At 38.3% G+C, this 21,484-nt stretch overlaps 1 protein-coding gene across 1 annotated transcript; it reads right to left on the bottom strand.

Moving 5' to 3' along the window:
- Nucleotides 1-18,159: 18,159 nt before the first annotated feature.
- Nucleotides 18,160-18,612, bottom strand: LOC130990825 (uncharacterized). The gene has a single exon (XM_057915059.1). It carries the CDS (start codon nucleotides 18,610-18,612, stop codon nucleotides 18,160-18,162), a length of 453 nt encoding a protein of 150 aa, XP_057771042.1.
- Nucleotides 18,613-21,484: the final 2,872 nt, after the last annotated feature.

Below are 21,484 nucleotides of genomic sequence, written 5' to 3'. Positions count from 1 at the left end.
AGTTTTCATTACATTAAATAAACAATTTGCATTTCATTGAAACATTTAGAGCTTAATAACTCAATCATACTTTGTACATTTGGAAAGTAAGCCCACCTGGATAGGCAAAGCCTGAAGATCATAATCACATAACCTGTCTTGGGAAAGCAGTGCTAATCCCCCTGGTCACAAAGCCTACAAGAAATTCTATTCTTAATAGGTCTCGTGAAGCTGACTTAATATCTTAGGGAAAAATACTTAACATACTTGATTCATCACGCCGGGTTTCCAAAATTTAGTAAATAAATAATTGAAAACTAAATTCTTAAGTTAAAGACACCAACAATATCCTTACTCGATTTTTCTTAAATAATTGGATTTATAAATAAATCAATTAAATCATGAACGCTTTCACTCACAAAAATACTTGATGCAAATCATTTCATGCTTAATCATATATGTACATAATAATATAATATTATTATGCAAATCATTCTTTAAATTAATTAATTAAACTTTTACAAGTCTAATTAATTAATATAATGCAGCCCCTTTAAAAAAAATCTGCATAGCTTAACTAAATAAAAATGGATTGGGCTCAATAATTCAATTAATAGTCAACCCAAGTTTTTTTTTTTAAAAAAAATTACAGCCCATTTTAGATAAAAAAAATCGGCCCAACTCCCATGGTCCAACCCTAAAACCCAAACTCTTACTCAGCCCAAATAAGGAGCCCAACATAATTAAATAAAACCCGGCCCAACAGCAGCCCTAAACCCTTTTATCCACCTTTCCTTCTTCTCCAAATCACACGCACACACTCAGACACACAAAGCGGCGCAGCAGCATTCTCTTTCTCTCACGACAGCACACACACTCACGCTTCAGTCACTCATCCCCCCTCACTGCTCATCTCCATCTCCCGGACGTTCCGCCACCGTGAAACCATCGTTTCCGGCGAGGAGCTTCGCTTCCGGCCTCCCTCTCTGATCGGCTCTGTGACTGCAGCGGCGAAGGCTGCCGCGGCCACCTCCGGTCGTCCTCGCCTCTCCCGTTCACATCTCCCTCTCTCTCACACCCCGGCACGCACAGGCGACGCGCACCCAACTGACAGGCGGCGAAGCAGCGGCAATAAATCATCGCCTCATCTCCCTCTGTACCCCCCCTGTTCTCTCTCCTCCTCGGCGACGACGGAACGCCGCCGCCTCCCTCGGCCTCTCTCTCTCGGCCTTCCGGCGACAGCAGTAGATAGAGCAGACTGCCGCCGCCGTCCTGACCTCCACCCAGACCAGCTACCGCCCTCATCTCTCATGCTCCATCCTCGGCCGGATAACAGCGGCGGAGCCGCCGCCGATCCCTAGCCTCCCTCTCTCAGTTCACACAAACACAACGCTCATCCTCCTCGACTCAGCAGACCCAACCAGACACTCCAACATTTGGACTCGGCAATCAAAATCAAGCTCAAGACTTTTTCTTTATTCTTTTTAATAGGTATGCTTCATATATGTATCTATATGCACATAAATTGTATGTCTGAACACTTGGTGATTTAAGAAATTGTTGTTCTTTATGAATGTGTATACATATGCACCGAAATGATGAGATGAAAGTATGTGAAGGTTTGATGTGCTACAATTGCAGTGTCATAACTAAATGAGCAAGTATAAAATAGATAGAGAGATTCAAAGATGAAACCTCTGGTTTGAGTTGTTGAAATATGAGTTTTGTGGCAGTTTGATCCATTCGCAATATGGCTGAGCTCTGCACTTAGATTTCTTTGGGTTTGTTGGAACTAGAGAGTAACTTGAGGAAGAAATGAGATTAATCGAAAATGCCTAACTGAGGGAAAAGATAGGTCCTTTATTGAAGTGAAATGACTTTGTAGAGGAAGGTATGGTGATGAATGAGGTGTCTTTGCAGAAAGATGTATGATTGAAAGGTATGGTGGTGAATGAGGTGTCTCGACAAAAAGCTATAAAGTTGTGGCATAGGGTGGCTGATGGAGTAGGTGGGAGTAGGTGGGTGTGGGAGTAAAATAAAAATAAAAAAAAATCTTCTGGGTTGTACTATGAAAACTGTAATAATTCTTCAGGGTTTGCTGACTAAAAGCTCGTGAAAAATACTTTGAATGCTAAATTAAATAAATATGCGACGCACATAAATTTAATAACTAAATTTACAAATGTTTTTGTAAATCATTTTTGTTGGAATTAAAATAAATTCATTTTCTTTATATCCGGCGTGAATCATCTTAAATCTAAGTTTAAAAAGAATTCTAAACTTAAAATAAATGGGCGGGGTGTTACATCCCTCCCTCCTTATAAAAATTCCGTCCTCGGAATTGCATATCTGGTATTCTAGCTTGTGATACTAGTCATTGGTTTCATTCATCTCTTTTGTGGCCTTTTCCATCCTGTGATGGTTCCACTACATGACGAGAACAATATTATTGTCTCATAAAACTTGAATCTTGCGATCAAGTATCTGGACTGATTTCTCTTCACAACTTAGGTCCTGGCTAGGACTACTTTATCTTGCTTAATCACATGTTATGGATCACATACTTTCTTAATTGTGAGAATATCACCTTCTAGTACTTCGAGAACTGACATCAAACTAAATCATTCTAGTCATTACTGTGCTTATCGTGGTAAAAGAAAATCTTATTGTGACAACTACATAGTGTGAGTCTATACATTGGGATGACGCTCTACTCAAGGTCAAAATCCTAATTGACAATCACTGAAATCTTAGTTATGTGGGCTGGCCAGACCCAGCACAACGAATCACTCAGTCAAATGGGAGCTTCGCCCCCAATCATGTCAACTTCTTATCTCTTATAAAGCTCTAAGTCAACTTCTAACTTAAAGCACTTACTTCTAAGTACTTCAATCATAAATCTTTGGTATCATATAGGTCCATTCTATGTCGTTCTAGCGGTGCTGTCACGACTAACATTCGTAAGGCATTTTTGGGTGGTTCTCAAACGATTTGTAAAAGAACTCATCATTCTAATCATATAGGCAGTGAACCTAAAATGATAACATAAAACTTTCTCATCATTCATTCATACATACATACATACATACATACATATATTTGCTTTCTTTGAAATTTTGAGTCATATGGACATTAAATGTCCCTTTCATGAAAAACTTTGCTTATGCCGGAAAGATTCAAGGAATCTAACTCGGCCATACATACATACATACATTGATTCGTTAAGGGCTCGGGTTGTCCCAAACATGAAATACATTCATTGAGTCGTTATGGGTTCGGGTAGTCCCAAACACGACAAAAGCATTCTCATAGCATCATAAACATAAGGCGCACATTTTCTTGAAAACTTTCATAACATCTAAAATACATATATGTATATTTTTGAAACTATTATCGTACCTTTGTTGCGGCAGTGTGACGGCGAGCTGAGGGCTACTGACATTCTTAGAAGTCTAGAGATACTATTCTAGACTCGACATCAAAAGCTTATGGTTATCAGAGTCATGAAAGAAAACTTATGCTCTGATACCATTCTGTCACACCCCAATTCTTGAAAGAATAAATATAATCGAGGTATAAATAATTCATAGAAATAAACAAGGGAAATACCTTGTTAAAACCCGAAATAGGATAGAAAGTCGGGCTATGCCCCTTTGGAGCACAAGTTTTGTTTCATGCTTCTGACAACCGACATTCATTGGCATAAATTTAGTAGTGAAGAGTCTAAGCTCGGTCAGGTATATCATTTGAAATTTAACATGAAGATCTTAAGTTGGGAAAACAAAAGACTGATATGAGTAATTGCTACAGCGGAAGTCTAACATAGGAATTTATCGCTAACCTCAGCTCCGTCCCGTCAGCACCGGCCAGCCAACCTGAAAACATTTGAAAGTATTTTTGGGCTAAGTACTAATGTACTTAGTGGGCATGCATTTTCTGAAACATCTCATATTTTAATAAAGACAGTTTATCCAATCATACTTGACATGACTTAGAAGGTTTTAAATTGAAAGAAGTACTTCTAAGCATGTTAAAACATTTTCTTTCATTTGTGCGCACATGTCACACTCCCTTTCTGTTACTCGCTGTGATCCCGGACCTCTAGCCACCGACGGATCCATTTCTCCCATTGCACTTGCCCTGAGGACGTAACTCAGACAAGTTGAATTGACCTCGGGACGCTACCCAGGCAGGCCTTACATGATACATGCTCCAGAACACATCCAGCCAAGCACCCTTATAACGCCTCTTACATGAATTAGTGCCCGATGGAGATCAACCCACCGAAACAACTAACAAGTGTACACAATTCTCAAATAACGTGTTAGGCCATAAGAGAACCTCGATCGATCCATAAATTGCGAGCCTTAAACAGAGCAGAGTGCACATAAACATTTTATTGGATAAACAGTTTTCATTACATTAAATAAACAATTTGCATTTCATTGAAACATTTAGAGCTTAATAACTCAATCATACTTTGTACATTTGGAAAGTAAGCCCACCTGGATAGGCAAAGCCTGAAGATCATAATCACATAACCTGTCTTGGGAAAGCAGTGCTAATCCCCCTGGTCACAAAGCCTACAAGAAATTCTATTCTTAATAGGTCTCGTGAAGCTCACTTAATATCTTAGGGAAAAATACTTAACATACTTGATTCATCACGCCGGGTTTCCAAAATTTAGTAAATAAATAATTGAAAACTAAATTCTTAAGTTAAGGACACCAACAATATCCTTACTCGATTTTTCTTAAATAATTGGATTTATAAATAAATCAATTAAATCATGTACGCTTTCACTCACAAAAATACTTGATGCAAATCATTTCATGCTTAATCATATATGTACATAATAATATAATATTATTATGCAAATCATTCTTTAAATTAATTAATTAAACTTTTACAAGTCTAATTAATTAATATAATGCAGCCCCTTTAAAAAAAAAATCTGCATAGCTTAACTAAATAAAAATGGATTGGGCTCAATAATTCAATTAATAGTCAACCCAAGTTTTTTTTTAAAAAAAAATTACAGCCCATTTTAGATAAAAAAAATCGGCCCAACTCCCATGGTCCAAACCTAAAACCCAAACTCTTACTCAGCCCAAATAAGGAGCCCAACATAATTAAATAAAACCCGGCCCAACAGCAGCCCTAAACCCTTTTATCCACATTTCCTTCTTCTCCAAATCACACGCACACACTCAGACACACAAAGCGACGCAGCAGCATTCTCTTTCTCTCACGACAGCACACACACTCACGCTTCAGTCACTCATCCCCCCTCACTGCTCATCTCCCTCTCCCGGACGTTCCGCCACCGTGAAACCATCGTTTCCGGCGAGGAGCTTCGCTTCCGGCCTCCCTCTCTGATCGGCTCTGTGACTGCAGCGGCGAAGGCTGCCGCGGCCACCTCCGGTCGTCCTCGCCTCTCCCGTTCACGTCTCCCTCTCTCTCACACCCCGGCACGTACAGGCGACGCGCACCCAACTGACAGGCGGCGAAGCAGCGGCAATAAATCATCGCCTCATCTCCCTCTGTACCCCCCTGTTCTCTCTCCTCCTCGGCGACGACGGAACGCCGCCGCCTCCCTCGGCCTCTCTCTCTCGGCCTTCCGGCGACAGCAGTAGATAGAGCAGACTGCCGCCGCCGTCCTGACCTCCACCCAGACCAGCTACCGCCCTCATCTCTCATGCTCCATCCTCGGCCGGACAACAGCGGCGGAGCCGCCGCCGATCCCTAGCCTCCCTCTCTCAGTTCACTCAAACACAACGCTCATCCTCCTCGACTCAGCAGACCCAACCAGACACTCCAACATTTGGACTCGGCAATCAAAATCAAGCTCAAGACTTTTTCTTTATTCTTTTTAATAGGTATGCTTCATATATGTATCTATATGCACATAAATTGTATGTCTGAACACTTGGTGATTTAAGAAATTGTTGTTCTTTATGAATGTGTATACATATGCACCGAAATGATGAGATGAAAGTATGTGAAGGTTTGATGTGCTACAATTGAAGTGTCATAACTAAATGAGCAAGTATAAAATAGATAGAGAGATTCAAAGATGAAACCTCTGGTTTGAGTTGTTGAAATATGAGTTTTGTGGCAGTTTGATCCATTCGCAATATGGCTGAGCTCTGCACTTAGATTTCTTTGGGTTTGTTGGAACTAGAGAGTAACTTGAGGAAGAAATGAGATTAATCGAAAATGCCTAACTGAGGGAAAAGATAGGTCCTTTATTGAAGTGAAATGACTTTGTAGAGGAAGGTATGGTGATGAATGAGGTGTCTTTGCAGAAAGATGTATGATTGAAAGGTATGGTGGTGAATGAGGTGTCTCGACAAAAAGCTATAAAGTTGTGGCATAGGGTGGCTGATGGAGTAGGTGGGAGTAGGTGGGTGTGGGAGTAAAATAATAATAAAAAAAAAAAAATCTTCTGGGTTGTACTATGAAAACTGTAATAATTCTTCAGGGTTTGCTGACTAAAAGCTCGTGAAAAATACTTTGAATGCTAAATTAAATAAATATGCGACGCACATAAATTTAATAACTAAATTTACAAATGTTTTTGTAAATCATTTTTGTTGGAATTAAAATAAATTCATTTTCTTTATATCCGGCGTGAATCATCTTAAATCTAAGTTTAAAAAGAATTCTAAACTTAAAATAAATGGGCGGGGTGTTACAGAGTATACAATTAAGAGACAATTGAGAGTACATTGTTGTTCTTGACAACACAATTAGTGTTTGAAAGCACAGTTGTGTGCACACAGTTATGAGTACACAGTTCAGTTCTTGATGACACAATTAGTTAAATATTTGAACCAACATTATGATTTGCCGATTTTTCAATTTGAGATACACTCTCTCACATTATATGACTACATTAATAATAGACAATCTGAAAATGAATTTGTGTTTAACACGACACAATTAAGAGTACACTGTTATAGTATTAAGGACACAATTATTAATTGACAATTTTTTTTGCAGACATGTCTTCGCGGCGTGTCGTTATTCGTCATAGTGGACATTGGGATAGATCAGATTACATAGGTGGGGATGAGGTTATGGTATACATGCCCGTGGGTCAATTATCTTATGATAATCTAGTAAAAGAGATTCACGAGCAAGTGGATAGCGATGCAACTTCAGATTATTTGATTTACTACACGACGAGCACGGGCAATGATAGGAAGACAAAGGTTTCCTTGAAGAGTGATACTGATTTTTTTCGATTGCTTGTAGAACAGAATGACTATCCAGTAGTTTATGTTATCAAGAAAGGTAATCAGTCAGCACCAGCAAGTGTCCCATATCACAACGATTCACAGCGTTCTACTGTCTTACCCGGAGAAGATGATGTAGATCAGAATGAAGCAGATGATGACGATTCAGAGTCATCAGATGATGAGGATGACAAGCGCCGGGAAGAGATTGTGAAATCAAGCATACATGAATATGAATGTTGGATTCGCCAACCGGGGCACCTCGAGAGACTTATCGGGCAATGTAATTTAACATCTAAGCATCATGCAGGTGCAGACGCCCATCGTGATGATGATGATGATAATTCAGCGAGTGATGAACAACGTAATTGGATGATTGCAATTCCTAATTTGGATAGTGCATTACCATTACGTTGGGATGAACCATCTTTTGTAGACAAAGGGCAGTTATCCATGAATGCCACATTTGGGTCGAAGGATGAGTTGGCAATTGCAGTGGGACTGTATCACATGGAGCAGAAAGTAGAGTACAGTTCGGATCAGTCCAATAGCATACGTGTAGGTTACGTTTGCAAGCATTCTAAGCAATGCACGTTTAAGCTACGTGCAGTCCAGGCTGCTGGAATTTGGAGAATTATTGTGTATATCGAGTACACAATTGAAATTACAGTTCACAGTTAATCTATGGGGTAACCAGTACACAGTTAGAATACACAATTGGAGAAATTTAGATTTCACACATACTTGCACAAGATTTAATCATACGATTTACACAGGCAGTCAATTTAAGTATGTTTGGTTAAAAAATAAATAAAAAATTATTGTGTATATCGAGTACACAATTGAAATTACAGTTCACAGTTAATCTATGGGGTAACCAGTACACAGTTAGAATACACAATTGGAGAAATTTAGATTTCATACATACTTGAACAAGATTTAATCATAAGATTTACACAAGCAGTCAATTTAAGTATGTTTGGTAAATAAAAAATAAAAAAATTATTATGTATATCGAGTACACAATTGAAGATTACAGTTCACAATTATCTAATAAAGTGCTCTAAAGAAGCTTTGATTACATATCACTAACTTTGAACAAATGTTGTAGAAGTATTTTGACTTTGGTTAAAAAACAATGTTACTACTAAGTTACATTGTGTTATAAAAAAACAATAAATATACTTATCAAATTTGATTAATTGTATTTTTTGGTTCAACTATATAAGACTATTTTCTTTATTTCATTGGTGAAAATCATTAAATCAATTGAACAAAGTGAATTGTTTTTCAGTACACAGTTAGAATACACAATTAACAAAAATTTTATCTCATACAAAGTTTTACACTATCTAATTAACTTAATTAATAAAACAATCAATTTAAATTTGTTTCATCAATATAAAATCTAAAAATTAATATTTATAATGAGTACACAATTGAAGATTACAATTCACAGTTAATATGTGGTAACGAATGCACAGTTAGAATACACAATTGGGGAAATGTATAGTTTATACATACTTACACAAGATTTTATCAAATGATTTAAGAAAACAATCATTTTAAGTATGCTTGATAAATAAATTTTTTTAAAATTAATGTATATATCCAGTACACAATTGTTGCGTACACAGTTATATACAATCAATACACAATTAATTTTTAAACACAGTTCAATAACTCATTACAGAATCTAAGGAAACACCAAAACATCATCCAAAATATCATCTAAAATATCATCCAAAATAGCATCCAAAATACATACCAGTAAATATATCATCCAAAAAAAGGTGTGTCACAACACCAGTTAAAATATACAATACTTAGTGAATAACATCATCATTTATCCATAGTTAGTCCAAATATACTACGAGCAATGTGACACCTGTAATCAGCCAAGAACTTCTCGTCAACGGTCTTGCGACGATTCGAAGATGTGTTCAAGATACGGTCAACATACATGCATGAGAAGACACCACAACTGACAGAGTCTACTTGACAGAAAGTCTCAGACTGTGGCATAACTCTCAGCTCCATCTCATAAACTTTCTCCGACGATGATTTGTTTTTCTTCCAATAATCTGCCCAATAAAGTAGACGAGGTAGCAGACGAGTCACGGGCTTCACACAAAGCTTTCTGTCATTTAACTCATTCTCGGTCAAACAAAAGGCTTTCGAGTCATACAACTCGACTACCCACTCCTGTAACAATACTCGAACTGTGACCCAATGAGTCTTGTCCACATTGCATACCATGACAACCTAAAATAGTGAAAATAAATATGGTTAAGACTCAAGCTCAAATAAACAAACTAATTAAATTTTAAAGTTACCTGTCCATTAACTTTCCACTTCTTTGCTATGTCAATTAGGTCCTTCGGACATGACCACTTTTTGTACAAATACTTCCCACAAATAGACTTGGTCTGTGGATTCGGTCCATGGTACTTCTCAAACTCACGGAGCAGAGTCATCTACAAATATGAAATGACCAAATGGACCTTCCTTGAATCTCTCAATAGCTTCCTCGCCACCTACTTCCTCTAATGTCAACCTCACATGCTCCACAACCTCATCGCGCACATATTGGTTGATACGGCCCTTATATCCTTGCATTAATGGTCTCGCCCATGTAAACCTAGGCTGAAATAAAGGTAAAACAAATACATAAATCAAATATCCAACTGTGTAGAGGATATCAACTGTGTAAGCTCAATTGTATATTCTGTATCAATTGTGTACTTCATATCAACTGTGTATTTCAACTGTGCGTTAATTCAATTCCAACAGTCGAATGACGAGCAACAAAACAACAAGCAAATGCAAACTCAGCCACAAACCAACAATCTCATCATCATTTCAATGATAAATCATCAACACACAGAGAACGTATAAACAATAGCAACACGCATCTATATATCTTAGATTGGAGTTCAAAGTCACCAACGTATAAACAATCATCAACAATTCCTCAACACACACAACCTATAAACAATCGTTTTACACCATAAATACTCACCGGAGGATGTGGTTCGTTCGCCGGTGCTAATACTTCATCCTCTGCAGCAGTGGTCTCCTCCTCCGCCGTCGCCGACTCTTCATCGGCCGCTGACTTCGGCGGAGGTCGCCTTTTGGAGTCACATTTCGTCTGCGGCAGTAGCGAGTTCGGCAGCTCTCCTTCCGCCGTCGACTTAGACGGCGAAGAATTAGTGCTCATTGCTAGAGCGTCGGTGGAGGAGATTTCGCCAGAGGGTGGGATTTCGAGAAGGATTTTGCCGGAAAGAGAGCCGAAAACGAAGGGATTTAGCTGGAAATAGAGAGCTCGCCGAGAATTTCAAAGTGACGAGAGAGAGGGAGTTCTGTCGGCCATGGAGGGCTCGCCGGACATGGAAGACTCGCTGCCGCGCGCTGGCAAGTTTCAGACTGGGAGAGATCGAGCTATTGGGCGTGAAGAGGGTTTCTATTGGCAAGTTTCTATTCTTTTGCCTTTTGTTTCAACCGAGAAAAATGGTAGTGAGAGAGATGAAGTTCCAATATTTCTATATCTTTTCCTTTTCTTTTTAAATTTAATAAGGGTATATTAGTCTTTCTATATATTTTGCCCATAAAACTCCCTTTTTTATCTTCCTTGCTATATAAGAGGTCTACTATTTGTAATGGGCTTGTTATGTCTTTCTCTCATTTTTTATTCCCCTTTTTTCATTTTTTCACCTGTACACAAAATACTACTTTCTTAACTCATGCCCAAAATTATCTTAGTATATCTATGTAATAAGCTTAGTACGAAATGAACTTACTAATGTGAGATTGAGAAATCTCAATCGATTTTCATGTAAATGAACATGTTGAATAAATTATATCTTAATTTAAACGTATTAGAATCATATACACGGTGATAACATTCACTAATAATAATCAGTTAAAAATTATTATTTTTCTATTATTCTCCTACAATCCACGGTTTATGGCACACTGTTACATGGTTAGGGTCCCCGGTAGCACGTTTAGGGCACATGTACAACATGGAACCGTGTACTGTTATAAAAAGTCCATATATTTACCTAATTAATATAATAATTTCCTGATATATAATACTCCATCCGTCCCATTGATCTTGTCATATTTTCCATTTTGGGTTGTCTCATTATCTTATTATATTACTATATTTGGTAATGATTTTACACTATAAACAATATGGTCTCACACCTTTACACACTTTTACTATACTAATTATACTCTCCGTAATAATCGTGCCCAAAAGAAATGAGACAAGCATAATGGGATGGAGAGAGTATCATTTTGAGCCTAATTATTTATAAGAGTAAAATTTTGAAGTAGCCAAAATGAAGCATAAAACACAATTTATGGTCACACATTGAAAAAACACAAATTTTGGTCATTTTTATTGATTTGGACGTTTTTACCCTTAATGAGGCGGACCGGGTAGGATCAGGCACACGGGTCGCGTACCGGGTCGGGTTAGGCACTTATGGCACTATTAGTGCCATAAGTGCCAAGATTTTACTTTGGTTTTATTTTGGATTTCCGGTGGCACTTATGGCACTAGTAGTGCCATAAGTGCCTTCGGAAATCCAAAATAAAATCAAGTAAAATAGTCATTTTGGCACTTATAGCACTAATAGTGCCATAAGTGCCAACGGAAATTCAAAATAAAACTAAGTAAAATGGTCATTTGGGCACTTATGGCACTAATAGTGCCATAAGTGCCATACGTGCAACACAAATACAGAAACAACAACATCATTTAAACCCTAAATTGAACATCTAAACCCTAAATGGATAATCTAAACCCTAAATGGAACATCTAAACCCCAAATGAATAATCTAAACCCTAAATGGAATATCTAAACCCTAGGGGGAAGTGTGCACTTATGGCACTATTAGTGCCATAAGTGCCATACGTGCAGCACAGATCAGATCTGTCGATGGCTGAAATCGAAGGAGGCGAAGATCAGATCTGCCGATGGAGGAGGCGGCGCAACGATCAGATCAGATCCACTGCCGCCGCCTCATCAGATCAGATTTACTGCCGCCTCATCAGATTAGATCTGCCGCCGCCGCCGCCTCATCCTCCGCCACCTGACCGACCTCTTCCACGCCGCCGATTTCAGAGGACCGGATCTCCTCCACCGCCGCCGCCTCATCCTCTACTCCGACGAAGTCCGCCCAAGCCGCGAGAGCTCCGACGAATTTTCCAAGCTCGGCGTCGTTGGAGAGAGAGAGAGAGGGAGATGAGAAAGAGAGAGGAGAGAGTGAGAAGGGTAGAATAGTCATGACATACAAAAAATGGCCAAAATTTATGTTTTTTCAAATGGTGGACAAAATTTGATGTTGTATGTTGAATAGGGCCATTTGGCCCAATTGTTTCTTATTTATAATATAATGATAATCTAGATCGATTTACTATTAATTCTTTATTAATGGATTCACATATGAAAAACTTAATTACAATATTATCTTAATATAATTATGAAATAAGCACAGTATGAAATGAACTTACTAATGTGAGATTGAGAAATCTCAATCATTTTTCATGTAAATGAACATGTTGAATGAATTGTACCTTAATTTAAATGTATTAGAATTATACATATGGTGATAACATCTATATATTATAGCAAAACACAGTTTGTGGCAATTTAGCAAATAAAATAACATATAAAGGGCAAATCTATATCTATTTTAATTAATCTATATCTATATATCTATTTATTATATGAAAATGGATACGCCTTATACCCACGAACCCCATTTCTTACATTTTATTTTCCACGAAACCTCATTCTATTTTCTCTCTCCCACTATCCACTCTTCTTTTAACTGCTATCAAACTTACTTCCGTCTCCTCTCTCCAACATATTCTGCAACAATCTAATTACAAAAATGAAAAAATCCCCAAACTTCGAAACCCTTTTCCTCACCCTCTCTCATCTTTTGCCAATTCCACCACTGCATTGATCAACCGGCCTCTGACGGAGATTCAGCCGCCATTTGCCATTTACTCATCAAACTTGATGGAGACTCATCCTCCGCCTAGCTGCCCTCCTCGAACCAACGTCACGGGAACCTGGGCTGGCCCGCGGCCTCAAGCAGCCTCTAGATGCAAGAGCAATTCAGCAAATTTCCCCCGCGCTTATTCATATTCCCCTTTTATTTTTCTTATTCAGCTGACTTCAATTCGGTTTTTTTTTTCTCTCCTTAATAATATGTTTACTTTTTTTTCTACTATATTAAATTTATTTCCTTTTCTATTTTGTTATATTTTTAAAGGAAAAAAAAAGTACATGCCGTGTTTTGTGTTTTACATCTTTCTTTAATTATAATAGTTTGGAATGTAATAGATGTGAATGAAAATATATTGGTTCATTTTATTATTCTCTTTCAAAAATATTTTTTTTGTATTAATTTTAATACTTTTGTTGGTGTATAATTAGTTATATATATTAAAATATAATTTCAAATATGAATTTTTATTTATATTTCTGTATGAAAAATATATGTATACTTACTTATTTATTATGACGTGTAATACTCTATAAAAATAATGTGTAATGCTAATTTTCACTATCAAATAATTTTTAATTATTTATTAACTATAATTATTATTTTACTTTATGCAAAGTTGAAATTTTGCATTTTCAAATTCAGGGTTTCATTGAGTATTAGATTTGGATTATTTTATTTCTAAAGGTAAATTTTGTATTTGCTTATATTTTGATTTTGTTTAGTATTTATATTTATTTATTTAAATATATCATTTAATTTTGATGTTTTCCGTGCATCGCACGGGCGTACGTACTAGTTCACTTATTAAAATGCGGTTGTATATATAAAAGAAAAGAAAAAGACCTAAGAAACCCTTGAAAGCACACAAAAAAAAAAACAGACTAGGGACAGAGCCTCATTAAAACCTATTTACAGAAAACCCAAACGGGAAAATCGTAAATAGGAAAAAGAGTGCTTGTCTACGACGACAAAGAAACAAGACATAGAAGAAAAAGCGGGAAGGACCATTTCCAGAACTCCGGCCTAACCATCGTCCTTAAACGGTCCCGGCTCCAACCTCCCACAAACAAAACAAACAAAAACAACCAAACAAAAGAGAGGCGAAGCTGCCAACAAGACAGCAGCGAGGCTATACTCGAAGAAGTCGCAACCACGCCCCAAACCTCAAGACGACCAACGGAAAAACTCAAGACCCAAACGCAGCATAAGATCCTCAAAGAACCTCGACGTCGACAACGTGAGCTGCCATGGAGCTACCAAAGGGGTCCCACTCACCCAACCTCAAACAGTCAAACCCAAGTGCACCTCTGCCAAGTGTACGTAAAAAAGCCTCTTCCAAGAAATAGAAAACCCTACACACACCAAACTCCTAAATCCGGCGCGAGTAGCTGTGTGTAAACGTCAAAAGAAACGGCATGCGAGAGTTTATTAATCGCGTAGGGATACCAACCTTCCTGGCGAGCCAGATTGGCCATGACGTCCGCTGCCGAGTTACCCTCTCGGTAAATGTGTGTAACGTAGAAAAGCCTCAAAATTCTGAATACGGAGCAAGTTATGGCGCCAGTACGGAATAAAAATGCCAGGGGATATCCGACGATCTAGAAGAGAGTAAGTGAACAACGTAGGTGGAGTCGGATTCTAGCCATAATCTCGTCCAACCACGAGAGGAAGCTGATCACTATTTTAACTAGCGACAAAACTGCAACTAAACAGTGTAATTGTAGCACGAAAACAGCAAGCAAAGTATCGTATCCACAAGGACTATTAAAAAAAAACTAAATTTAGAACACAGTAAATAAAATTCATGTAGAAAAATCAAATAATAAAACGATTGATCATTGGGAAGTAAATTCACTAACCAAATTCACACAATCAATCTATTAATCCTATTTACCAGTTTAATCCAGTTATGATGAAAGATCACACATTTAATCAAATACTCTCGTCAGAGTAGCAAAGATCGTAGATTAATAAATTATCTATCTCCGTCAGGTCTCAAGATAATCTACTAACTCCCAATAGCTCCTAAGAATAGCTCACTATGATTCACCTATCTCCGTCAGGTCTCAAGGTTAAAATCATATCATACATTCCTGAATCCGCTAAACAGTTATTTTCGCTAGGTCTCCAACCGAATAGCTATACATGTAAATTATTGATCAAGTAATTCACAAGAATTCAAGCACGAGAAAGTATGAATCATAAACTGGAAGGAAATAGATATTAACAAATTAATTACAAGAATCTAATTAACTATTTACAAGCCCTATAATCAGATAACGAGACATAGTAAAAGAAAGCATAAACATAATTAATAAGAAAGAAATCATAAAAACTGAATTATATACAAAAACTCGTAGTAAATCCAATGTAACAATCATGAATCTTTAATCCTTACAGAAATTCAATCTGAGCTCTAAAAACTGGAAAGCAATGAAAACTAAAAGCTAAATAACTGAAAACTAAAGTTGGGAACCCTAGATAGGTCAAATAAAAGGTCTATATATAGTCTTAGGAAAAACCCAGTACACAAATCAGAAAATACTGATAAAACATAGAAGGCTGAAAAATGCGGTGCAATCGGTGCCTTGATCGGCGGTCGAGTTACACGTTCAAAACCAACGAAATCGGTGACCGCCGATTTTTCGACTTCAAGTGTTAAAACCATCAAGGGATATCGGCGGCCTACTCGGCGGTCACCAAGTGGGTCGCCGAATCCCTTCTCAAAAATGCCCAATTTCGGTGACCTACTCCTTAGGTCGCCGTTTTCTTCTTTTCTCGCACGTAGCACATTTTATTTGTCCTTTCTCGATATCCAGGCTCGTTTCTCTTCCATCTCTTCTTGTAGACATACTCAATTGGTTCCTAATGCTCCGAAAACACTCAGTCCTGTATCAAATTAGCCAAAACTATACCCAAACGTGAAATCACGAAATGATAAGAAATAAACTCTAAACGATAACACAATGGGCACAACTTTGACATAATTTACAGAATATAAGCCATAAAAGCTATGCAAAATGAGTGTTTATCAACTCCCCCAAACTTAAGATGTTGTTCGTCCTCGAACAACGAGAAAAACAAAACAATAACACGAATGGGTAAAAAGATTGGCACGTAGAAATCACGGGGCATCTACGGCGTGCGAGGGATGTAAGCATCCCTCCAATTGCGATAACCCTTGATTGGGCCCTCGACGCTCTGAACAGCTGCTTGAGAAGGATTTGGGTTAAGTCCAAAAGTGTGCGCGTCAGCATCCCCCAAATAATAAATAGTTCTTGTTGTGTCACATGGTTGTTGTCTTTCCGAGCAAGGACGGTATGGGCAATAATGCAGTGCGTCATCCTCAAGATCGGATTCCGAATGTCGGCTGCACTCGATGTCCCCGACATGAATGGGCCAGTGTCAGGAAATACTATCTCCTTCCAAAATGTCGTGGCATTGAATTCTGCTCCAATAGAATACAAAGTGTGACTGGGCAGCGTGATTTCCACCACTGGGACGTCAGCCTCCCAAATATTGTTGAGCTGAAAAGACAGCCTTGTGGGAGTAGTTTGATTAAACACCGATTTGTCAATCGTGCTTAAGATCTCGAGGACCACTCTTTCATAGGTGGGCCATCCACCATTGAAGATAGAAACCCATCCTAAGTGGTAGAACAACAGCCGCACGTAATCATAAATGCCCATCTCCCAGAGAAGGTCGTGGTCGACATACCGTGTTGCCTCCATCCATCTCCCCGCTAGCGTATTGAATCTTGGGCGCTCATCCTCTGATATTTGTGACACCCCATGAAACTTGGGGTCCACTTGTGTATACTCGGCTACTTGCCGGGAGCTTGATGGGGCATTAGCTCGACGTCTCTTAGTACCTGTGATTAATCTCTAGTTAGTATCCATTCATTACACCATAAGTTTTCAACCAAAACAAACATTCATCACCCAACGACCTCCAACATCATTCTCAACTCACACAACACAAATAATCCCCCAATATCATGCTTAATCCTCATATGAAATATAGTCTCAAGGATACCATCAATGCCAACAATAATTCATCTAAGTATCTTCAACTAAGCACAAGAAACATATATAACAAAGATAGGCACCAATTGAGACTAACACTCCTAATCTAGCATGTATTGTAGATTCACACAAGTTCATCACCACAAGAATAATCATAGCAATAATCACAAACACCAACACTAAGCGAAGTAATGTGATTTATTCCAACAAGTAAGCTCAATTCATAGTTCTAGCATAAACCCTAGCTACTCCACTTCATCAAAAATCCACCAAAGACTCACAAAAACGTAGCAATAGTGTAGGAATATAACTAGATTGAGAGTTAGAAACCACATACCTCAAAGATTTAGGCAAAAATAAAAAATTGTAGAAAATTCTTCAAAAACCCCAAGTTTTTGAATCTCCCGAATTTGTGGATGAAAATATGAAGTAATCGGATGGAATGGAAGTTAATGTAATGGGTATGAAGTGTGTGGAATGAATTGGGAAGATTCAAAGTGGTTGGGAGCAATTTGAAAGAGAAAATCGAAATTTTCACCTACTATGTGTGCTTAGTGTGTGTTCTGGGCGAAGTGTGTGAAAAAGAAGGAAAAATCTCTATTAAAACTAGCCTGGGAGGAAACGACGACCTACTCGGCGGTCGCCGAGTGGGTCACCGAAAATCGACTATTTTCAGTACAAATTCGGTGGTCTCCGAATTTTTCGTCCCAAGGCAAAATTCACGACAGAGATTTCGGCGACCTATACGGCGCCCGCCGATTCCTTGCTTCCAAAACGCCGATTTCGGCGACCTACTGGGCCAGGTCGCCGATTTCACTTTCGCCATTTTTTTAAAACACTAGCAAAAACGTTAAAAACACAAGAAACACTAAAATAAAACAAACTCATAATGCAATAGACATTGGGGTTACCTCCCAACAAGTGCTAAATTTAACGTCTATAGCTCGACGATACCTTATACATGACGGATCATTGAATTTGACAACTTCAAGACCACGATCAAAATCCGACTTGAAGTAAGGCTTGAGACGATGGCCATTGACAGTAAAAGTATTACCATCAGCATTGAATAACTCATAAGTCTCATTCCAATTACTCTTACACACCACATAAGGTCCCGTCCACTTGTATTGCAACATGCCATAAAATAAATGCAGCTTAGAATTATACAAGAGAACCTTTTGTCCTGGCTTGAACTCCTTGGTGTGAATGCTCAAATCATGGAATTTATTGGCCCTCTTCTTGTAAATACGAGAACTCTCATAGGCCTCATTCTGCCACTTATCCAACTCAGTCAATAAATCACGCCGAGTTAAACCCGTCTCCTTGAACTCCATATTGATTCTCCTTGTTGCCCAATATGCCTTATGCTCAATTTCAACAGGTAAATGACATGATTTGCCAAAAACAAGTTGATATGAAGATATACCAATAGGAGTCTTGTAAGCAGTGCGATATGCCCAAAGAGCATCATCCAAATGTTTCGCTCAATCCTTCTTGTTGGCAACACTCTTCTCCAAAATCTGCTTAATCTCTCGATTAGCCAACTTTGCCTGCCCATTATCTTGGGGATGATATGGAGTTGTCACCTTGTGCTTCACTCCATATATACTTTGCCAACAAACTTGCTAGCCACTTATTGTTGAAGTGCGATCCCCCATCACTAAGCAACACTCTTCTCCAAAATCTGCTTAATCTCTCGATTAGCCAAATCTTTGACCAAGACTTTCAAGAATTGACAGACAGCTCTAGCATCAAAAGGAATATAGTAAAAAACAGCAGAGTTCCACCCTTGCCATATACGCCACAAGACCGTAATAATACTGAATTTCCACCATAAAGCAATCAGCGAGCTGAAGGAAATATTCCAGACCTGAACAAGAAAGTCATGGACATCCGCACTATGAATCATATAATCTTTGCCAAACCAGCTGAGCAAAGTTTCCCAAATAGGCCTCACACAAGAGCAGTTCCAAAAAATATGGTTTATAGACTTGCCATGATGCCGACAAAGAGGGCAACAATTTGGAGTGATCAAACCCTGCTTGATCAAATTATCAATGGTGGGTAAGTGATCATGAAAAATCCGCCAGCAAGTTAAAGATCGTCGGACATGAATGTTGTTATCCCAAATCCATGTACCCCAGCCCACCATAGGATACCTGTGAGAAGAATCAGCGTAAGCTAGGGCCGACGTGACATTACCACGTAGGGATTTTTTCCAATAGCGGATGTCTGCATCCGAGTCCATCTGTAAGGTGAGCATGTCACCCACGATATCCGGATAATGCTTCACAAAATTAGCCGAGAAGTGCCATTTATTGTCAAAGAAATACTCGGACACCGGCTGCATGAGGAACTCATGCACGTAATGTGGAATGGCGAGACGGTCACACAGCCGGTACCCAAGCCAATCATCGAGCCAGAAGAAAGTGGAACTCCCATCTCCAATAGCAGTGTAAGTGCATTCCACCAAGTTATTGATCTCCTCTTTAAGATCGATCCAAACGAAAGAGTTAGCCACCAAACGCTTCGCATACCCAAAATTATCAAGGTATCGAGACCGTAGCAGCCCACGTGCAAAACCTTGTCCTCTAACCATATTCCAAGCTAACTTCATGAGGAAGCTCATATTCATCATCGAGAAAGAACGAGCTCCCAGCCTGCCCTTCTCTTTAGTGGCGCAACATTTATCCCACTTTACCCCACAAGTTGGCTTTTGATCCGTATTTCATGTCCATATAAAATTTCTACATTTACGATCCAACTCATAAAAAAGAGACTTAGGCCATTTAAAGACCATCATGGTGATAACATTCACTAATAATAAATAACCAGTTAAAAGTTATCATTTTTCTATTATTCCCCTACAATCCACGGTTTATGGCACACTATTACATGGTTATGGTCCTCGGTAGCACGTTTAAGGCGCACGTGCAACACGAAACCATGTACTATTATAAAAAGTCATATATTTACCTAATATAATAATTTTATGATATATAATATTATTTTGGACTTCATTATTTATAATATAATGATAATCTAGATCGATTTACTATTAATTCTTAACTAATAGATTCACATATGACAAACTTACAATATTATCTTAGTATAACTATGAAATAAGCCTAGTATGAAATGAACTTACTAATGTGAGATTGTGAAATCTCGATCAATTTTCATGCAAATGAACATGTTGAATGAATTGTATCTTAATTTAAACGTATTAGAATCATATATATGGTGCTAACATTCACTGATAATAAATAATCAGTTAAAAATTATCATTTTCTATTATTCTCCTATAATCCACGGTTTAGGGGACACTGTTAGACGATTAGGGCCACGATAGCATGGTTGATCTGTGTTCATGGTAGCACAGCTCTCACGGTAGAGTTGTTGTCATGGTCGCTCAAATACATGTTGGGAACTTGGTGAAATATCCTTGCCCTAGTTTTGATGATACCAAAATTGTTAAATTCTCTTTGTAATAGACTAGAACTTTTCGAACTCAAGTGTTGCAATTCTTTTTCTAGTTTAGCTAGAGTTCTTATGACTGAAGACTGAAGAACTCAACTGATGTTTGCGATTAAAGGCAGAGTCAAATATTGATGTTTGACTAAACGAGTTTCTCAACTGAAGGTTCAGTTATGACTGATTCATTAATGTTGACCACGTGGCTTTAGCGGACTGATACTAAAGTCAAGTATCAGTTAACTTTTTTCCTCGGACTGAACCACCTGAGTTAAAAGGAAGCCACGCATGTCAAGTACAGCCGCATTAAATGCAGAGATTTCAAGGATCGTCCTTTCTCTGCAGAGCATTCCTTTTTGGTGATTACCTTTTCAGAGACGTCTTACCTCATGTACCTAAGTAGCCGTTTCTCACCAAATAAGGAACCTCGAAGATTAAAGCCTCAGCCAAGTTCGAATTTCTCTCCAACGAATGAATTCTTGAAGACCATCTCCGCCAACGGATCTATTCAAGACCTCTCCTATAAATAGAGCTTGAGGAAAACTTCAATCTTCAGCGATTCAAATACACAAGCTGAAACGCTGCCGAAATCGCAACTCAGCAAATCAAAGCCTTCCAAAGTTTGAATTGAAGAAGAGAATCTGAAAGCCAAAATCAGTCTACTACTGATTACATATATTCTCTTAGAACCTTAAGCAAATATTGTATATCCAAAGCCTAAGTTACTGATCA

Source organism: Salvia miltiorrhiza, chromosome 6 (genome assembly GCF_028751815.1).
Source record: "Salvia miltiorrhiza cultivar Shanhuang (shh) chromosome 6, IMPLAD_Smil_shh, whole genome shotgun sequence".
NCBI classification, from domain to species: domain Eukaryota; kingdom Viridiplantae; phylum Streptophyta; class Magnoliopsida; order Lamiales; family Lamiaceae; genus Salvia; species Salvia miltiorrhiza.
Note: the sequence above shows the minus strand (reverse complement) of the source record. Positions and strands in the feature narration are given on the sequence as shown.